The sequence below is a fragment of the Carcharodon carcharias genome (assembly GCF_017639515.1).
Source record: "Carcharodon carcharias isolate sCarCar2 chromosome 24 unlocalized genomic scaffold, sCarCar2.pri SUPER_24_unloc_2, whole genome shotgun sequence".
In the NCBI taxonomy this organism is placed as follows: Eukaryota; Metazoa; Chordata; class Chondrichthyes; order Lamniformes; family Lamnidae; genus Carcharodon; species Carcharodon carcharias.
Window position 1 is genome coordinate 2,018,536 of NW_024470595.1, and position 15,124 is coordinate 2,033,659.

At 45.4% G+C, this 15,124-nt stretch overlaps 1 protein-coding gene across 1 annotated transcript; it reads right to left on the bottom strand.

Annotated features, from left to right (window-relative positions):
* Window positions 1-1,492: 1,492 nt before the first annotated feature.
* LOC121273514 (beta-1,3-galactosyl-O-glycosyl-glycoprotein beta-1,6-N-acetylglucosaminyltransferase 3-like) lies at window positions 1,493-4,214 on the bottom strand. The gene is made up of 2 exons (XM_041180679.1): window positions 3,447-4,214; window positions 1,493-2,017 (listed from the first exon to the last, which is right to left on the bottom strand). Exons 1-2 carry the CDS (start codon window positions 4,212-4,214, stop codon window positions 1,493-1,495), a joined length of 1,293 nt encoding a protein of 430 aa, XP_041036613.1.
* Window positions 4,215-15,124: the final 10,910 nt, after the last annotated feature.

The following is a 15,124-nucleotide window of genomic DNA, read 5'->3' on the forward strand; positions in this document are numbered from 1 at the left end:
GAGATAGATTAGCACCACCTTCTCAAGGGCAATCTGCAATTTATAGTAAATTCCGGCCTGGCGCACGACGTTTATATCCAAAGAAACAAGCAACACATATTAGAAGGAATGCCTTGCTGGAAGCAATGTTGGAGGCAGGAGTCACAAAATAATTAATCAAAGAAATAACTAAAACTAAACTGAACCATGAAAAATAAAGCGATGGGACGGTGCTAACAATCTAACATTTTTTTTTAAGACAGCAGGCTAAACAACGGAAATAATGCCTTGTTTCTGGGCGGTAAAGATCACTGGCTTTTGAATGTATGAAGTTGTGCGCCGAAAACCCAGAGTGCAGCACGTGATTATCTTCCGGTGCTCGATCCATTCACCACAAATATGTATGATCCTCATTTTCACGCGTCACGTGTTATATTCATGCACCTGCAGAATAATTTTGTATTTATTTCCATACAACACAATTCACTCTCGACACAAATGATCATAATCGTAATGAAAACATTTCTGACTGCTGCGGAATTAAATTACAACAGACTATATAAATTGTTGTTACGTGTAGGTGTGGGAGCAAGATGTCGTCAGCATTGTTCTGAAAGTCGACTCCCCTCGGAAGAGAGGAAGAGATGAAATAAATGATTTAGTCGTTACTTGTCGATAGAATAAAGATCCCAAAGCCGAAAATTCATGTTATATAGTGAGATAATTACAGATCATTCCCATATCAAAATGAGTTTACGCATTTATTATAGAAAATCCGTAATTCAAAAAGCAATTTAAAAAATGACAAGCTTTGGAAACAGTGCATCAAATATATTTAAATATAAAGAGAGCGTGAATGGTATGTGAGCCCAATGATAAAATATGTACCATTCTATTATCACTGAGAATATCTACGAAGAAGATTATTTTTATACCTAGGGCTTTTATAAAAATAGTCGAATGATTTCGTATATTAAGGTATATTCAGTTCCAGACATGCGGACAGAACAACCTCTCTGATATATATGCCACAATAGCTTTGGATTTCTTTGATGTACAACATAAGAATTTCTGGTACGGTGGCTGTGAATACTATAATTCAATTGAAGGATTCAGTTCCTGGGAATTCTCCAGTTTGAATGAATGATATTTCCACTGCTACAGCCCTAATGATGAGAAATCTCCAGCTTTCATTATTGTTTCATTGTTTCACTGAGTGTGGGCATCGCTGGCTAGGTCAGCATTTATTGCCGAACTTGAGGAGGTGATGGTGAGCTGCCTTCATGATCCGCTGCAGACCACATGGTATATATATATAACCACCGCGCTAATAACAATGGAGTTCCAAGATTTTGACCCAGGTTTACTTAATAATATGTCTTGTTACTTTTTTCAGTTCATATCTGACATCATCCTGCATTATTATTCAGCAGATTCCCTCAGTCCGAAATTGCGATTTATTCTATGTTACAATCCTGCCTTCTTCGTTAAGTTCATTTACACCCATTCATTCTTAAGATCGTGTTTCATTAATCACTTTGTATCGGACATATTCCTCCATGCATTGCACAGCTGTGTTGTCCACTTGCAGATCAAACTTGTTCGCGAACAGACGTTCCTGTTGGACGATCCAGGGTAGATCTCCAGACCCATAAACACAGATTAGATGGCGGTACCTTCCTGTGCAAGGCGGATACGTGGCTCCCTTCGCTACATCACCAGCCTCAAAAGACCACTTCACTGCTCGGGTAAGAACTGGGTCACTCTTCTGGTGTCCTGGAGTGTACGTTATGGAGCCGGGTATCTCAGGCATCCTCTGTAAGGTTGCCCAGATGTGTTCGTCGGGGCTGTAGGTGTCCTCGGACCACTTGAAAAACGCTTGGATTTCCGGGTTCACAAACAAAGTCCTCACAAATTCTCTGGTGACAAGAATGTAGGCACCCCCCACATACATGGGACTGCTTATGGGTGGGGGAGTCTTCTTTTGCTGAGTTCTGACAACACCGTTACGGATTTCATAATGAAATTCCCATCTTCTCTGAAAATCAACACAAAGAGAAACTTTTCTTATTTTCCAATTTACTCTTTATTTTCCAACCACATCGGAAATAACAGCAGCAACTATAAACATTCATTGTCTCAATTACTTTATATTTCATCTACTTTTTCCTGTATATGAAATATGCATAGGTCATGTTGATAGCGAGTGATTGAAATGTTGAAGTATAGGAGAAACAATAAGGCGGTGGCACAGGGCAATGTTGGTAATGGCCTATTGGAGAGGAATGAATGGAGGTGTCACCAGGGAAGCTCAGGAATGTGAAATAAACAAAGGAAATTAGACGGCAATTGGAAGGCAAGCGTTTATTCTTTTAAAAAGAAGAAAAGCAGTAACTATCAACTTGCCAGGCCTTCAGTGGCCTGAAAATAGCTAAAAGCACATCACTTTTGCTTTCTTATGTCCAAACCAGCGGGTACCATTTGTGAGCAATGATGTGGTCTGTTTCCATGTTCAAATCAGGCCAATGCAGTGAGAGTAAAGCAAGAGCACATGCAGCAGATAGTTTCAGAAACCGTGTGCTGCACCTGACAAAGAGAGAAAATACTGAGCTACAGGCTGCCTAGACTACGTTGGTAAATGCGAAAATGCTGGGACCCATTATGAAGGAAGTCTTAACAATTCTCTCGAAAAAGCAGAGTATGATTAGAAAAAGTCACCCTGATTATACTAAAGGGAAATCGTTGTTGACAAATTGAGATGGGTTTTTTGAACATGCACCGAGTCGGGTAGGTAAAGGAGAACCAGTGGGTGTAATACACCTGGATTTCGAAAAAGCTTTTAATATGGCGCCAAAACAAGGGGTACTGTCCCAGTATAAGGACCCAATCATATTGGACTGTGATGAGGAGAAATATCTTCACTCAAAATCTTGTGAATCTTTGGAATTCTTTACTCCTGAGGTCTGTGGATGAATCATCGTTGAATATATTTAAGGCAATGATAGACATATTTCTGGATTCTCCGGGAATTACGGGAGATGGACAGCGGGAGAGAGAATGGATTTTAATTCTAAGATTAGCTATGATCATATTCAATTGTTAAAGAAAATCGATGGGCTACATGGTGTTCTACTGCCCCCTTTAATTATGTTCTTGTGTCATTGCAACCCGCCGATTAGCACGTTTCAAACATCCAATATGTCAAACAAGTCTTGCACTCTTGTTCCTTATATTAAACTGCTTCCACAGGTTCCAGGGTGGTCCTTTCCAGATTTGAACAAATGTCTGTGCTCAAAAAAGCAACGATATTTTGGAGAAAACTGTTAGTCTCCAATCAAACACTGCCATTGTAACCGAGAATGAGAGAGAGAGAGAGGGAGAGGGAGAGGGAGATTGAAGGTGGGTTGGGTAGTTAGAAGGAAAACTAGGACACTGGATGGATGTATGACATGAACTGATCCATTTACCTTTTTGTAGTTTGGCGGGGCTACTGAGTCCATAATATTTGAGCCGTTCCTGGCCATAAGACTGTTGACTATCTCCCAATTGGTTTTCGTTGGAAAGTCTTGTCCGCAAACATTTATGAGGTATTTCCACTGGACAGGGCTGTGCAGCAGCTCTTCCATACAGTTCAGATCAGCCTGAACTCTGGACCATGAGGCGTATGTCACCGATTCTAACTTTCCTGCAATGAAGACATTACTGAAACAGGAAGCGATGGCCTGGACAGCCGAGTGAAATTGATTTGGAGACTTCCTGTCCACGTGGACACAAAACACGTTCTGTGGAGCATAAATGCTTCTTAGGAGCCTCTCGAACATCTCAATGTTGCTATGGATCACCATGGAATAGGCCAGGGGAAAATTGCGTTCCTCTGTACTTAACGGGAAACTGATGTATTTGCGGATTTTAACAAAATTGTCACAGTCTTGCGTCATTGCTAAATAATCCGTTTCATTTACGGCTTTATGCTTGTTTGCGATAGTGATGGAGTTTAAAACAGCCTCTTCAATAGCTTCAGGGTCACCACTAATTATCTTCCAACAACTCGAGTTCTTTTCTGCCAGATTCAAGGATGCATATCGCACATCGTAACCTGATTTTTGTTCCACTGGTTTCCAGTAATTTGTGAATGAATTTCCTCGCCAATGAAAAGCACCACAAAGAAAAGTCGCTAAGAGACCGCTCAGGATATATTTCCGGTGTAGTGGCCAGCAAACAGGCTGATCCAACATTCTTGTTGTTCTTCCACAGGTATTTTGAAGACAATTACCAAACCGGATTACCAGATATACTTGATATTCAGATGTACAATCAGTATTTTTTTCTCTTGAAAAACGGCTATTCAGCAATTTGAGTAAATTGTGCGCCGACACTAATGAATTGAAAAGTGATGTTCCGGTCTGCAATCAGGAGCTGCTCATTCATCGGGATTCAACCGACCACCCGCGCCGACAGGTCCCACCTGATCTTTGTGTCTGCTGTAGTGAGCCTTTGTATTTGGTTAGACACTCTCTCACACCCTCACTTTCTCTGCTCTTTGAATTTCTGGTTTGTTCAATATCTCAGTTCCTTATCACAGAGATTCGATCCTTCATTTGTAAAAATCCGAGTAACAATATGTTTCTCCCTCTTGTGACTGGTGTCAATAAGTGTACATTTCCAACATTCTCTATTTCCTGTTCTGCATCTCAGGCCTTTCCTTCAAACATTTCTCAGAGAAACAGCAGGAATCTCAGGGTATTTGCAAATAGAGTCCAGGTCCTACCTAATAAATGGGACAAAGTGACAATAGTTTAATAAAGTCAAGAATCATATAATTTAATGTCAAATATGAGAGCTGTAATATAGGAATAATTGCATTCATAAAGCGTGGATGCGGCTTTTGTGCATCCCAAAACTGTTTTAAAGCTAATTAAGCATTTCTGTAATTTCGCCTGTGTTATACTGCGGTACTCAGTGCGTCCCCACGGCTGCGCCAGGCACCTCTGTAACGAACTAACGGCAGTGCAGCTCAACTCATTTTCCACCGTCAAAGACTGCAGTACGGCCTCAGCACACATCTACACAGTGAAGCATTCCCTCAGTGCTGCCCTTCTGATTGTGAGGAAGTGTTTCAGTCCTGCCAACCAACAGGTCTGCTCTCCTTCAATACTGCCTTTCCGATATTGTTGTTTTCGCTCCAGGATAGCATGCTTACTGCCCGCCACTGCCACAACTCTGACCATGTCAACAGCTCTTTGATAGAGCCCCTTTCCAACAGTGCAGCAATCCTTCTGTCCTGCACCTCTGGTCGTACAGTTGTATCTCTACGTCATAACAACGCCCCCTCTACACTGGCTGTCTGAAAGGATTGAACTTACTCAGTAACGACGCTCTAATAGTTCCACAGTCCGTCACTACTGCCCCTCGGTCAGTAAATTCCATTAGTCCTGCCCCTGAAGAAATCTTGGGATATGTGGATGGTGTTGGATTGGCATATAGTGTCCTTGTGTAGTTTTAAAAAGGCTTTGTTACAGTGCCATGTAATGAAACGAATTGCATAATTAAAGCCATGGGATTAAGGCAGTGATGAAAACAAAAATGGTTAATGGACAGAAGATACAGAGCGGTGATGACAAGCCTTTTTATGTTGGTGGTAAATATAGAGTGTTTTTTTTTTCCAGGTACCGATAATAGAGTCTTTGACTTCTTAAATAGGTATTGATTACCAGGCGAGGGTCTCTAGGGCATAACTTAAAAGGTTGCAGATAAGGCAGAATTCCGAAATGGAGTAAGCAATAAGGCGGATAACAATAAACTTCAGTAGGATATAAACAGAGAGGTGAAATGGGCAGAAACATGGCAGATAAAATTTATCAGAGCAAAGTCTGAAATGATGCAAGTTGTGGGGAAGAAGAGGAGTTAAAGTCAATGGTGCGAAGGTGCTGGAGTAGAGAGACCTGGTCTCATTGATGTACTGATCTTTGAAGCTGAACTTTCAAAGTTCAGCAAACAGACAACATCCTCGCTTTGTTTTGGATGATTAAGTTATGCAAAGAACAAAGCTTTCCAAAAGCTTCATCAGCCATTATTTTGGACTCAGTTGGGTGAGGACATTTCAGAAAGGATACCAGGATCTTGAAGAGGCTGGGCAAATAATTTAATAGAATGCTGCTGGGAATGCGTGACACCTGTTTTGTGGAGGAGCTGGAGACCTGTGGCTGTTTTCCTTAGAGCAGAAACGTGAGGATGCGATCTGAAAAAAGTGTCAAATCCACGAACGATTCTGATAATATAAACATGAAAATAATTGGAATGTCAGATGGATTGGTAGCCGGACAACACAGACTGAAAATGGTTAATGCAGCAAACAGGCAGCAAGCAGAAACATGTTTTAAATAGTGAGATGCTGTTATCTTGATCACAGTAACGTCCAAAAGAGAAAAGGATAAATATTTGAAGGGATTAGTTTTCCCTGGCCTTGGGGTCACAGCGGACGACGGATCTAATTATAAGTGTCTACTAAAGAGACATTGGAAGTAAGATGAGATACCTGCCTGCCTTCTTGTTATCTCGTTCTATAATGTTATGATTCTAGAGTGAATTCACCAGCAAATGCGTAGCTGATAGACCCGTTTAGCTATCTAGCTAAGTCCTTGGTTGGAGGGATTGTCCAATGAAGGAAGATTAAGCAGTCTGTGCCTTCATTCCCTGGAGGTTTGAACAATAATGCGTGATCTCGTTCAAATTTGCAAAATTCTTTAAGGGCTCGACAGGGCTGATGTAGGCTTGTGATTCTTGTGAGTGGGGACAGGGGGGCAGCGGTACTAGAAACAGGAGACAAAGTATCAGTATAAGGGGATTTAGGACTGAGGTGAGGAGGAGATTTTTCACTCAGTGGGTGGTATATATCTGGAATTCCATGACCCAGAGGGCTGTGGACGGTCAGCCATTGGGTACAAGACTCAGATGGATAGATCTCTGCATGCCAAAACATCAGGGGATACGGGGATAATGCAGCAAAAAACGTTGAAGGCGAAGATCAGCCATGATTGCATTGAATGCAGAGCAGGCTCGAAGAGCTGAAAAAACTCCGCAGGTCTGGCAGCAACGGCGGAGAAGAAAAGAGTTGAAGTTTCGAGTCCTCATGACCCTTCAACAGAACTAGGTGAATCCAAGGAAGGGGTGAAATATAAGCTGGTTTAAGGTGTGTGTGTGTGTGTGGGGGGGGGGGGGGGGGGGGGGGGGGTGGGGGGGGGGTGGCGGGGGGTGGTGGGGGGTGGTGGTGTTCGGTGGGGAGAGAGAAGTGGAGAGGGGTGGTCTGGTTGTAGGGACAAACAAGCAGTGATAGAAGCAGATCATCAAAAGATGTCACAGACAGCAGAACAATAGAGCACATAGGTGTTGAAGTTGGTGATATTATCTAAACAAATGTGCTAAGTAAGAATCGATGGTAGGGCACTCAAGATATAGCTCTAATGGGGGTGGGGGGAGCATAAAAGATTTAAAAATATATTAAAATAATGGAAATAGGTGGGAAAAGAAAAATCTATATAATTTATTGGGAAAAAACAAATGGAAGGGGGAAGAGACAGAAAGGGGGTGGGGATGGAGGAGTGAGTTCAAGACCTAAAGTTGTTGAATTCAATATTCAGTCTGGAAGGCTGTAAATTGCCCAGTTGGAAGATGAGGTGCTGTTCCTCCAGTTTGCGTTGGGCTTCACTGGATCAATGCAACAAGCCAAGGACAGACATGTGGGCAAGAGAGCAGGGTGGAGTGTTAAAATGGCAAGCGACAGGGAGGTTTGGGTCATTCTTGCAGACAGACCACAGGTGTTCTGCAAAGCGATCGCCCAGTTTACGTTTGGTCTCTCCAATGTAGAGGAGACCACATTGGGAGCAACGAATGCAGTAGACTAAGTTGGGGGAAATGCAAGTGAAATGCTGCTTCACTTGAAAGGAGTGTTTGGGCCCTTGGACGGTGAGGAGAGAGGAAGTGAAGGGGCAGGTGTTGCATCTTTTGCGTGGGCATGGGGTGGTGCCATAGGAGGGGGTTGAGGAGTAGGGGGTGATGGAGGAGTGGACCAGGGTTTCCCCGAGGGAACAATCACTATGGAATGCCGAGAGGGGGGTGGGTGATGGGACGATATGTTTGGTGGTGGCATCATGCTGGAGTTGGCGGAAATGGCGGAGGATGATCCTTTGAATGCGGAGGCTGGTCGGGTGAAAAGTGAGGACAAGGAGGACGCTATCATGTTTCTGGGAGGGAGGAGAAGGCGTGAGGGTGGATGCGTGGGAGATGGGCTGGACACAGTCGCACAACCTCGGACGGCCCGCTTCTACCTCCTACCCAAAATCCACAAACACAACTGTACCGGTAGAGGAATCATGTCAGCTTGCTCCTGCCCCACAGGACTCATTTCTTGTTATCTTCACTACCTTCCCTCTCCCCTTGTCCAGTCCCTTCCCACCTACATCTGTGATTCCTCTGACACCTTACGTCACATCAACAATTTCCAGTTCCCTGGCCCCAACCGCTTCCTCTTCACCATGGACGTCCAATCACTCTACACCTCCATCCCCCACCAGAATGGTCTGAGGGCCCTTAGCTTCTTCCTCGAACAGAGGTCCGAACAATCCCCATCCACGACTACTCTCCTCCGTCAGGCTGAACTTGTTCTCACACTGAACAATTTCTCTTTCAACTCCTCTCACTTCCTCCAAATAAAAGGTGTGGCTATGGGTACCCGCATGGGCCCCAGCTATGCCTGTCTCTTTAGGGGGTATATGGAATATTCCTTGGTCCAGTCCTACTCCGGCCCCCTTCCACAACTCATTCTCCGGTAAATCAATGATTACTTCGATGCTGCTTCATGCTCTCGTCGGGACTTGGAAAAATTTATTAATTTTGCTTCCAATCTCCACCCCTCCATCATTTTCACGTGGTCCATCTCTGACACTTCCCTTCCCTTCCTTGACCTCGCTGTCTCAATCTCTGGTGAAAGACTATCCAACAATATCCATTACAAGCCTACCGACTCCCACAGCTACCTCGACTATAGCTCCTCACACCCCGCTTCCTGTAAGGACTCCATCCCATTCTCTCAGTTCCTTCGCCTCTGTCGCATCTGTTCTGATGATGCTACCTTCAAAAACAATTCCTCTGACATTTCCTCCTTCTTCCTTAACCAAGGTTTTCCACCCACGGTCGTTGACACGGCCCTCAACCATGTCCGGCTCATCTCCCAAGCATCCGCCTTCACGCCTTCTCCTCCTTCCCAGAAACATGATAGGGTCGTCCTTGTCCTCACTTATCACCCCACCAGCCTCCACATTCAAAGGATCATCCTCCAGCATTTCCGCCAACTCCAGCATGATGCCACCACCAAACATATCTTCCCTTCACCCCCTCTGTCAGCATTGCATAGGGATGAATATTGAATTCAACAACTTTAGGTCTTGAACTCTCTCCTCCATCCCCACCCCCTTTCTGTTTCTTCCCCTTTCCTTTTGTTTTTTTTTTCCAATAAATTATATAGATTTTTCTTTCCCCACCTATTTCCATTATTTTTAAATATTCTTAAATCTTTTATGCTCCCCCCACCCCCACTAGAGCCACACCTTGAGTGCCCTACCATCCATTCTTAATTAGCACATTCGTTTAGATCATATCACCAACTTCAACACCTATGTGTTCTTTTGTTCTGTTGTCTGTGACATCTTTTGATGACTTGCTTCTATCACTGCTTGTTTGTCCCTACAACCACACCACCCCCTCCACCTCTCTCCCTCCACCCAACCACCCCCCCACACCACCACCCCCCGCCACACACACACACACTGTAATCCAGCTTATATTTCACCCCTTCCTTGGATTCAACTAGTTCTGTTGAAGGGTGATGAGGACTCGAAACGTCAACTCTTTTCTTCTCCATTGATGCTGCCAGACCTGCTGAGTTTTCTAGGTAATTCTGTTTTTGTTTTGGATTTCCAGCATCTGCAGTTTTTTTTTGTTTTTATCTCTGTTTTTAATTGACTTCCACTGCTCTTCAAGAAATGTCTTCTGTGAAGACGTTCTGTTCGTCTCTGCGACAAGACTTCTGTATCTCTCTTTTGCCTTGCTCACCTTCATTGCTTTCCATTTCTCTCCTGGTGTTTGACAAGGTGTTTACTAAAACACCACTTATACAGCCATATCTCCTTTCTCAGTGACTGTCTCCATCTCTGACTTACCCAACGTGGATTTTAACTGAAATTCCACCCTTCACGTTTCGAACCCACCCAGGATTACAGGTATCTCCGGGACATAAAACGTTTCTCGGATTGCTGTTCCCATCACATTCTGAGATCCACACTCAGTGCCATGCGCTGCCATATGAATACACTCGAGCCCTCCCTCCAGCAGCATCCCTGTACCCTTTTTCAAAGCTGCGCATGCCCCCAGTTTCATTTTATTCTTCGTCTCATCCGATGCATCAACAAGAAACTTTTTCTCTTTCTCTCAAGTGCTAAAGAATGCAAGCTCCAACAACTCATCGACACCAACATCCATCTGGGACCCTCTACCCCTGCCTATCCCTCCATTCCCACCCCATCTTCCAATCCCAGCAACAGCCATGTATTCACTATAACCCCTGACGTTCCCCTCTCCGATGCTGAATGTTCAATGCTCAGCAAAGGACTTAGTTTCATCCGCTTACGACCTCACCTCAATGAATTTTGGGCTCGGCATGATGCTGAACTCTTCTTTCGCCGTCTTCAACTCTGGGCTCACTTCTTTGGGCAGCAGTCCTCTCCCCGTTCAACGGATGCTTTCACCTACCTCCAATATTCTCCCTCCACCTGGACCCCTCCCTCTGGATTCTTACCTTCTCTTGATCTTTTCATTGAGAACTGTTGGCGCGACATTAGTCGTCTCAATTTCTCTGCTCCTCTCACCCATTCTAATCTCTCTCTCTCTGAACTTACTGCACTCCATTCTCTCAGGTCCAACACTGACATTGTCATCAAACCCTCTGACGAGGGTGGTGCTGTTGTTGTCTGGCACACTGACCTCTACCTCGCGGAGGCTGAGTGTCAACTCGCAGACACTTCCTCCTACCTCTCCCTGCACCATGGCCCCACCACTGAAAATCAAGCAATTGTTTACAGGACTGTCACTGACCTCATCTCCTCTGGGGATCTTCCTTGCACAGCTTCCAACCTGATAGTTGCCCAACCTCGGACGGCCCGCTTCTACCACCTACCCAAAATCCACAAACAGAACTGTCCCGGTAGACCGATCATGTCAGCTTGCTCCTGCCCCACAAAACTCATTTCTTGTTATCTTCACTCCCTTCTCTCTCCCCTTGTCCAGTCCCATCCCACCTACATCCTTGATTCCTCTGGCACCTTACGTCACATCAACAATTTCCAGTTCCCTGGCCCCAACCGCTTCCTCTTCACCATGGACGTCCATCCCCCACCAGAATGGTCTGAGGGCCCTTAGCTTCTTCCTCGAACAGAGGCCCAAACAATCCCCATCCACCACTACTTTCCTCCATCAGGCTGAACTTGTTCCCAAATTGAACAATTTCTCCTTCAACTCCTCTCACTTCCTCCAAATAAAAGGTGTGACTATGGGTACCCGCATGGGCCCCAGCTATGCCTGTCTCTTTATGGGGTATGTGGAACATTCCTTGATGCAGTCCTACTCCGGCCCCCTTCCACATCTCTTTCTCCGGTACATCGATGATTACTTCAGCGCTGCTTCATGCTTTCGTCGGGACTTGGAAAAATTTATTAATTTTGCTTCCAATCTCCACCCCTCCATCATTTTCACGTGGTCCATCTCTGACACTGCCCTTCCCTTCCTTGACCTCGCTGTCTCAATCTCTGGTGATAGACTGTCCACCAATATCCATTACAAGCCTACCGACTCCCACAGCTACCTTGACTACAGCTCCTCACACCCTGCTTCCTGTAAGGACTCCATCCCATTCTCTCAGTTCCTTTGCCTCTGTCGCATCTGTTCCGATGATGCTACCTTCAAAAACAGTTCCTCTGACATGTCCTCCTTCTTCCTTAACTGAGGTTTTCAACCCACGGTCGTTGACCGGGCCCTCAACCATGTCCGGCCCATCTAACGCCCATCCACCCTCACGCCTTCTCCTCCCTCCCAGAAACATGATAGGGTCCCCCTTGTCCTCACTTATCACCCTACCAGCATTCGCATTCAAAGGATCATCCTCCGCCATTTCTGCCAACTCCAGCATGATGCCACCAGCAAACACATCCTCCCTTTACCCCCCCTGTCGGCAGTCCGTAGGGTTCGTTCACTCCGGGACACCCTCGTCCACTCCTCCATCACCCCCTACTCCTCAACCCCCACCTAAGGCACCACCTCATGCCCACGCAAAAGATGTAACACCTGCCCCTTCACTTCCTCTCTCCTCACCGTCCAAGGGCCCAAACACTCCTTTCAAGTGAAGCAGCATTTTACTTGCATTTCGCCCAACTTCGTCTACTTCATTCGTTGCTCCCAATGTGGTCTCCTCTGCATTGGAGAGACCAAACGTAAACTGAGTGACTGCTTTGCAGAACACCTGAGGTCTGTCCGCAAGAAAGACCCTAACCTCCCTGTCGCTTGCCATTTGAACACTCTACCCTGCTCATTTGCCCACATGTCTGTCCTTGGCTTGCTGCATTGTTCCAGTGAAGCCCAACGCAAACTGGAGGAACAACACCTCATCTTCCGACTGGGCACTTTACAGCCTTCCGGACTGAATGTTGAATTCAATAACTTTAGGTCTTGAGCTCCCTCCTCCATCCCCACCCCCTTTCTGTTTCTTCCCCCTTCCTTTTTTTTTCCAATAAATTATATAGATTTTTCTTTTCCCACCTATTTCCATTATTTTTAAATATTTTTAAATCATTTATGCTCCCCCCACCCCCACTAGAGCAATACCTTGAGTGCCCTACCATCCATTCTTAATTAGCACATTTGTTTAGATCATATCACCAACTTCAACACCTATGTGTTCTTTTGTTCTGTTGTCTGTGACATCTTTTGAGGATCTGCTTCTATCACTGCTTGTTTTTCCCTACAACCACACCACCCCTCTCCACTTCTCTCCCACCACCCAAACCCACCCCCCCACCCCCCCACCCCCGGCCACCCCCCCCCCCCCCCCCTCCCCCTCCCACACACACACACAGACACACCTTAAACCAGCTAATATTTCACCCATTCCTTGGATTCAACTAGTTCTGTTGAAGGGTCATGAGGACTCGAAACATCAACTCTTTTCTTCTCCGCCGATGCTGCCAGACCTGCTGAGTTTTTCCAGGTAATTCTGTTTTTGTTTTGGATTTCCAGCATCCGCAGCTTTTTTGTTTTTATCGAAGAGCTGAATGGCTGACTCCTGCTCCTTGTGTTCTTAAATTCAACTCATTTGTTACATTCAAACTGAGAGAGGCGATGGGACCACATACTTTCAAGATGTTGGCAAGAAGGTTCTTGTTTTGTCCCATGATATGATGTTTTCTGAGGACATAACGTTTTAACTAAACTTTCTGGTATGTCACAGTTTAGACCATAAACTGAAATACATATTTATCAAACAGCAATGAATAATAATGTCAGGTCCTGCCGTTACTTCTGCCTGCTGAGAATTTGTAAATAACAGCCACATAACATATGTTATCACTGCTGAGTGCCTGCCCCCAGTGTGATTTTGACACTAGCCATCTTAAATAGTGCTCTTTATTTTTCTGATGGCTTCAGGAGAACAGCAAATATCGAACAATTTAGCCTAACTTGTCCTTTGAGAAATTTCTTCACTTTAATCAGAACAAAATAAATGTAAGTATATTTACAAATGAAATAGAGCTGCTGATAGAGCTCATGAAAGGTTCCCAAAATGCTAATTTCTGAATTGAAACATTTAGGACCAGCGGCATCCACTTCACATTAAATCTCTTCCACACTTTCATTGTACCTGCCTCTCCACTCCACTCCTCTGGCGCTTCCTGGGAACAAGTTAATCAATTCCTAAATCGTTGGAGAGCTGTGACACCTTTCCCATCCTATGGTTCACACTATGCATCCAGTTGTGGAAAAATCTGTAAAGTCATACCGCTCAGAATACAATCAAGAAAACTAGGCGCTAAAAATTTTATCAACATCCTCGAGCCATTTTTCTGGCCGTTCTCATAATTCTCCATGTAACCAGCAGGTTCTCTTCCCTCATTTGAACAGGACATATATACTCACCGAAAGTTGTCTTAAATTCAACAGAATTTTCAGCGTTAATATAATCAGGGAAATAAATGTCAAATTGACTTTCTTTGTCTTGAGTGGAAAGAACCCCAATCTCTATCTATTTCCAAAATAAATGAAAAAATACAATGGAAGATGTGAATCTGAAATTTAAACGGAACGTGCTGGGCATGCTTAGCAGCTCTGACACTATATCTGACCCAAAAGGTTAACTCTGCCTCTCCACACAGACGCAGCCCAAACCGTCTTCACATTGACCCAGACCCACACCCCACTAACTACTCCCCAATGGCCTAGCCTCACACCTCACTGACCCAACCCCCACTACCACATCCCATGGACCCAGCCCCACACCCCACTGACCCAGCCCCACAACACAAAAGCCCAGCCCCGCACCCACACCCCACTGACCCAACCCCACATTTCATTGACACAGCCTCACACCCACTCCCCACCATCGCAGCCTCACACCCCAATTACCCAGCACCGAACCCACACCCAACTGACGCAGCCTCACACCGCACTGTCCTTACCCACCCTTTATCGACATCCCACTGACCCAGCCCCACATACCACTGACCCAGTCCCGCGTCCATACCCCACAGACCCAGCACCGCCCCCCGCACCCAACTGATGCAGCCTCATGCTGCACCGACCTAACCCTCCTCTTACCCACATCCCACTGACCCAGTCCCACATACCACTGACCTAGCCCCGCATCCACACCCCACTGACCAAGCCCCGCGTCCACACCCCACTGATCCAGCCCCATATTCCATTGAGACAGCCTCACACCCACTTCCCACCTACACAGTCTCACACCCCTCTGACTCAACCTCCCCTACCCTCAGGCCACTGACACAACCAGACATCCCATTGACCGAGACCCACACCCCACTGACCC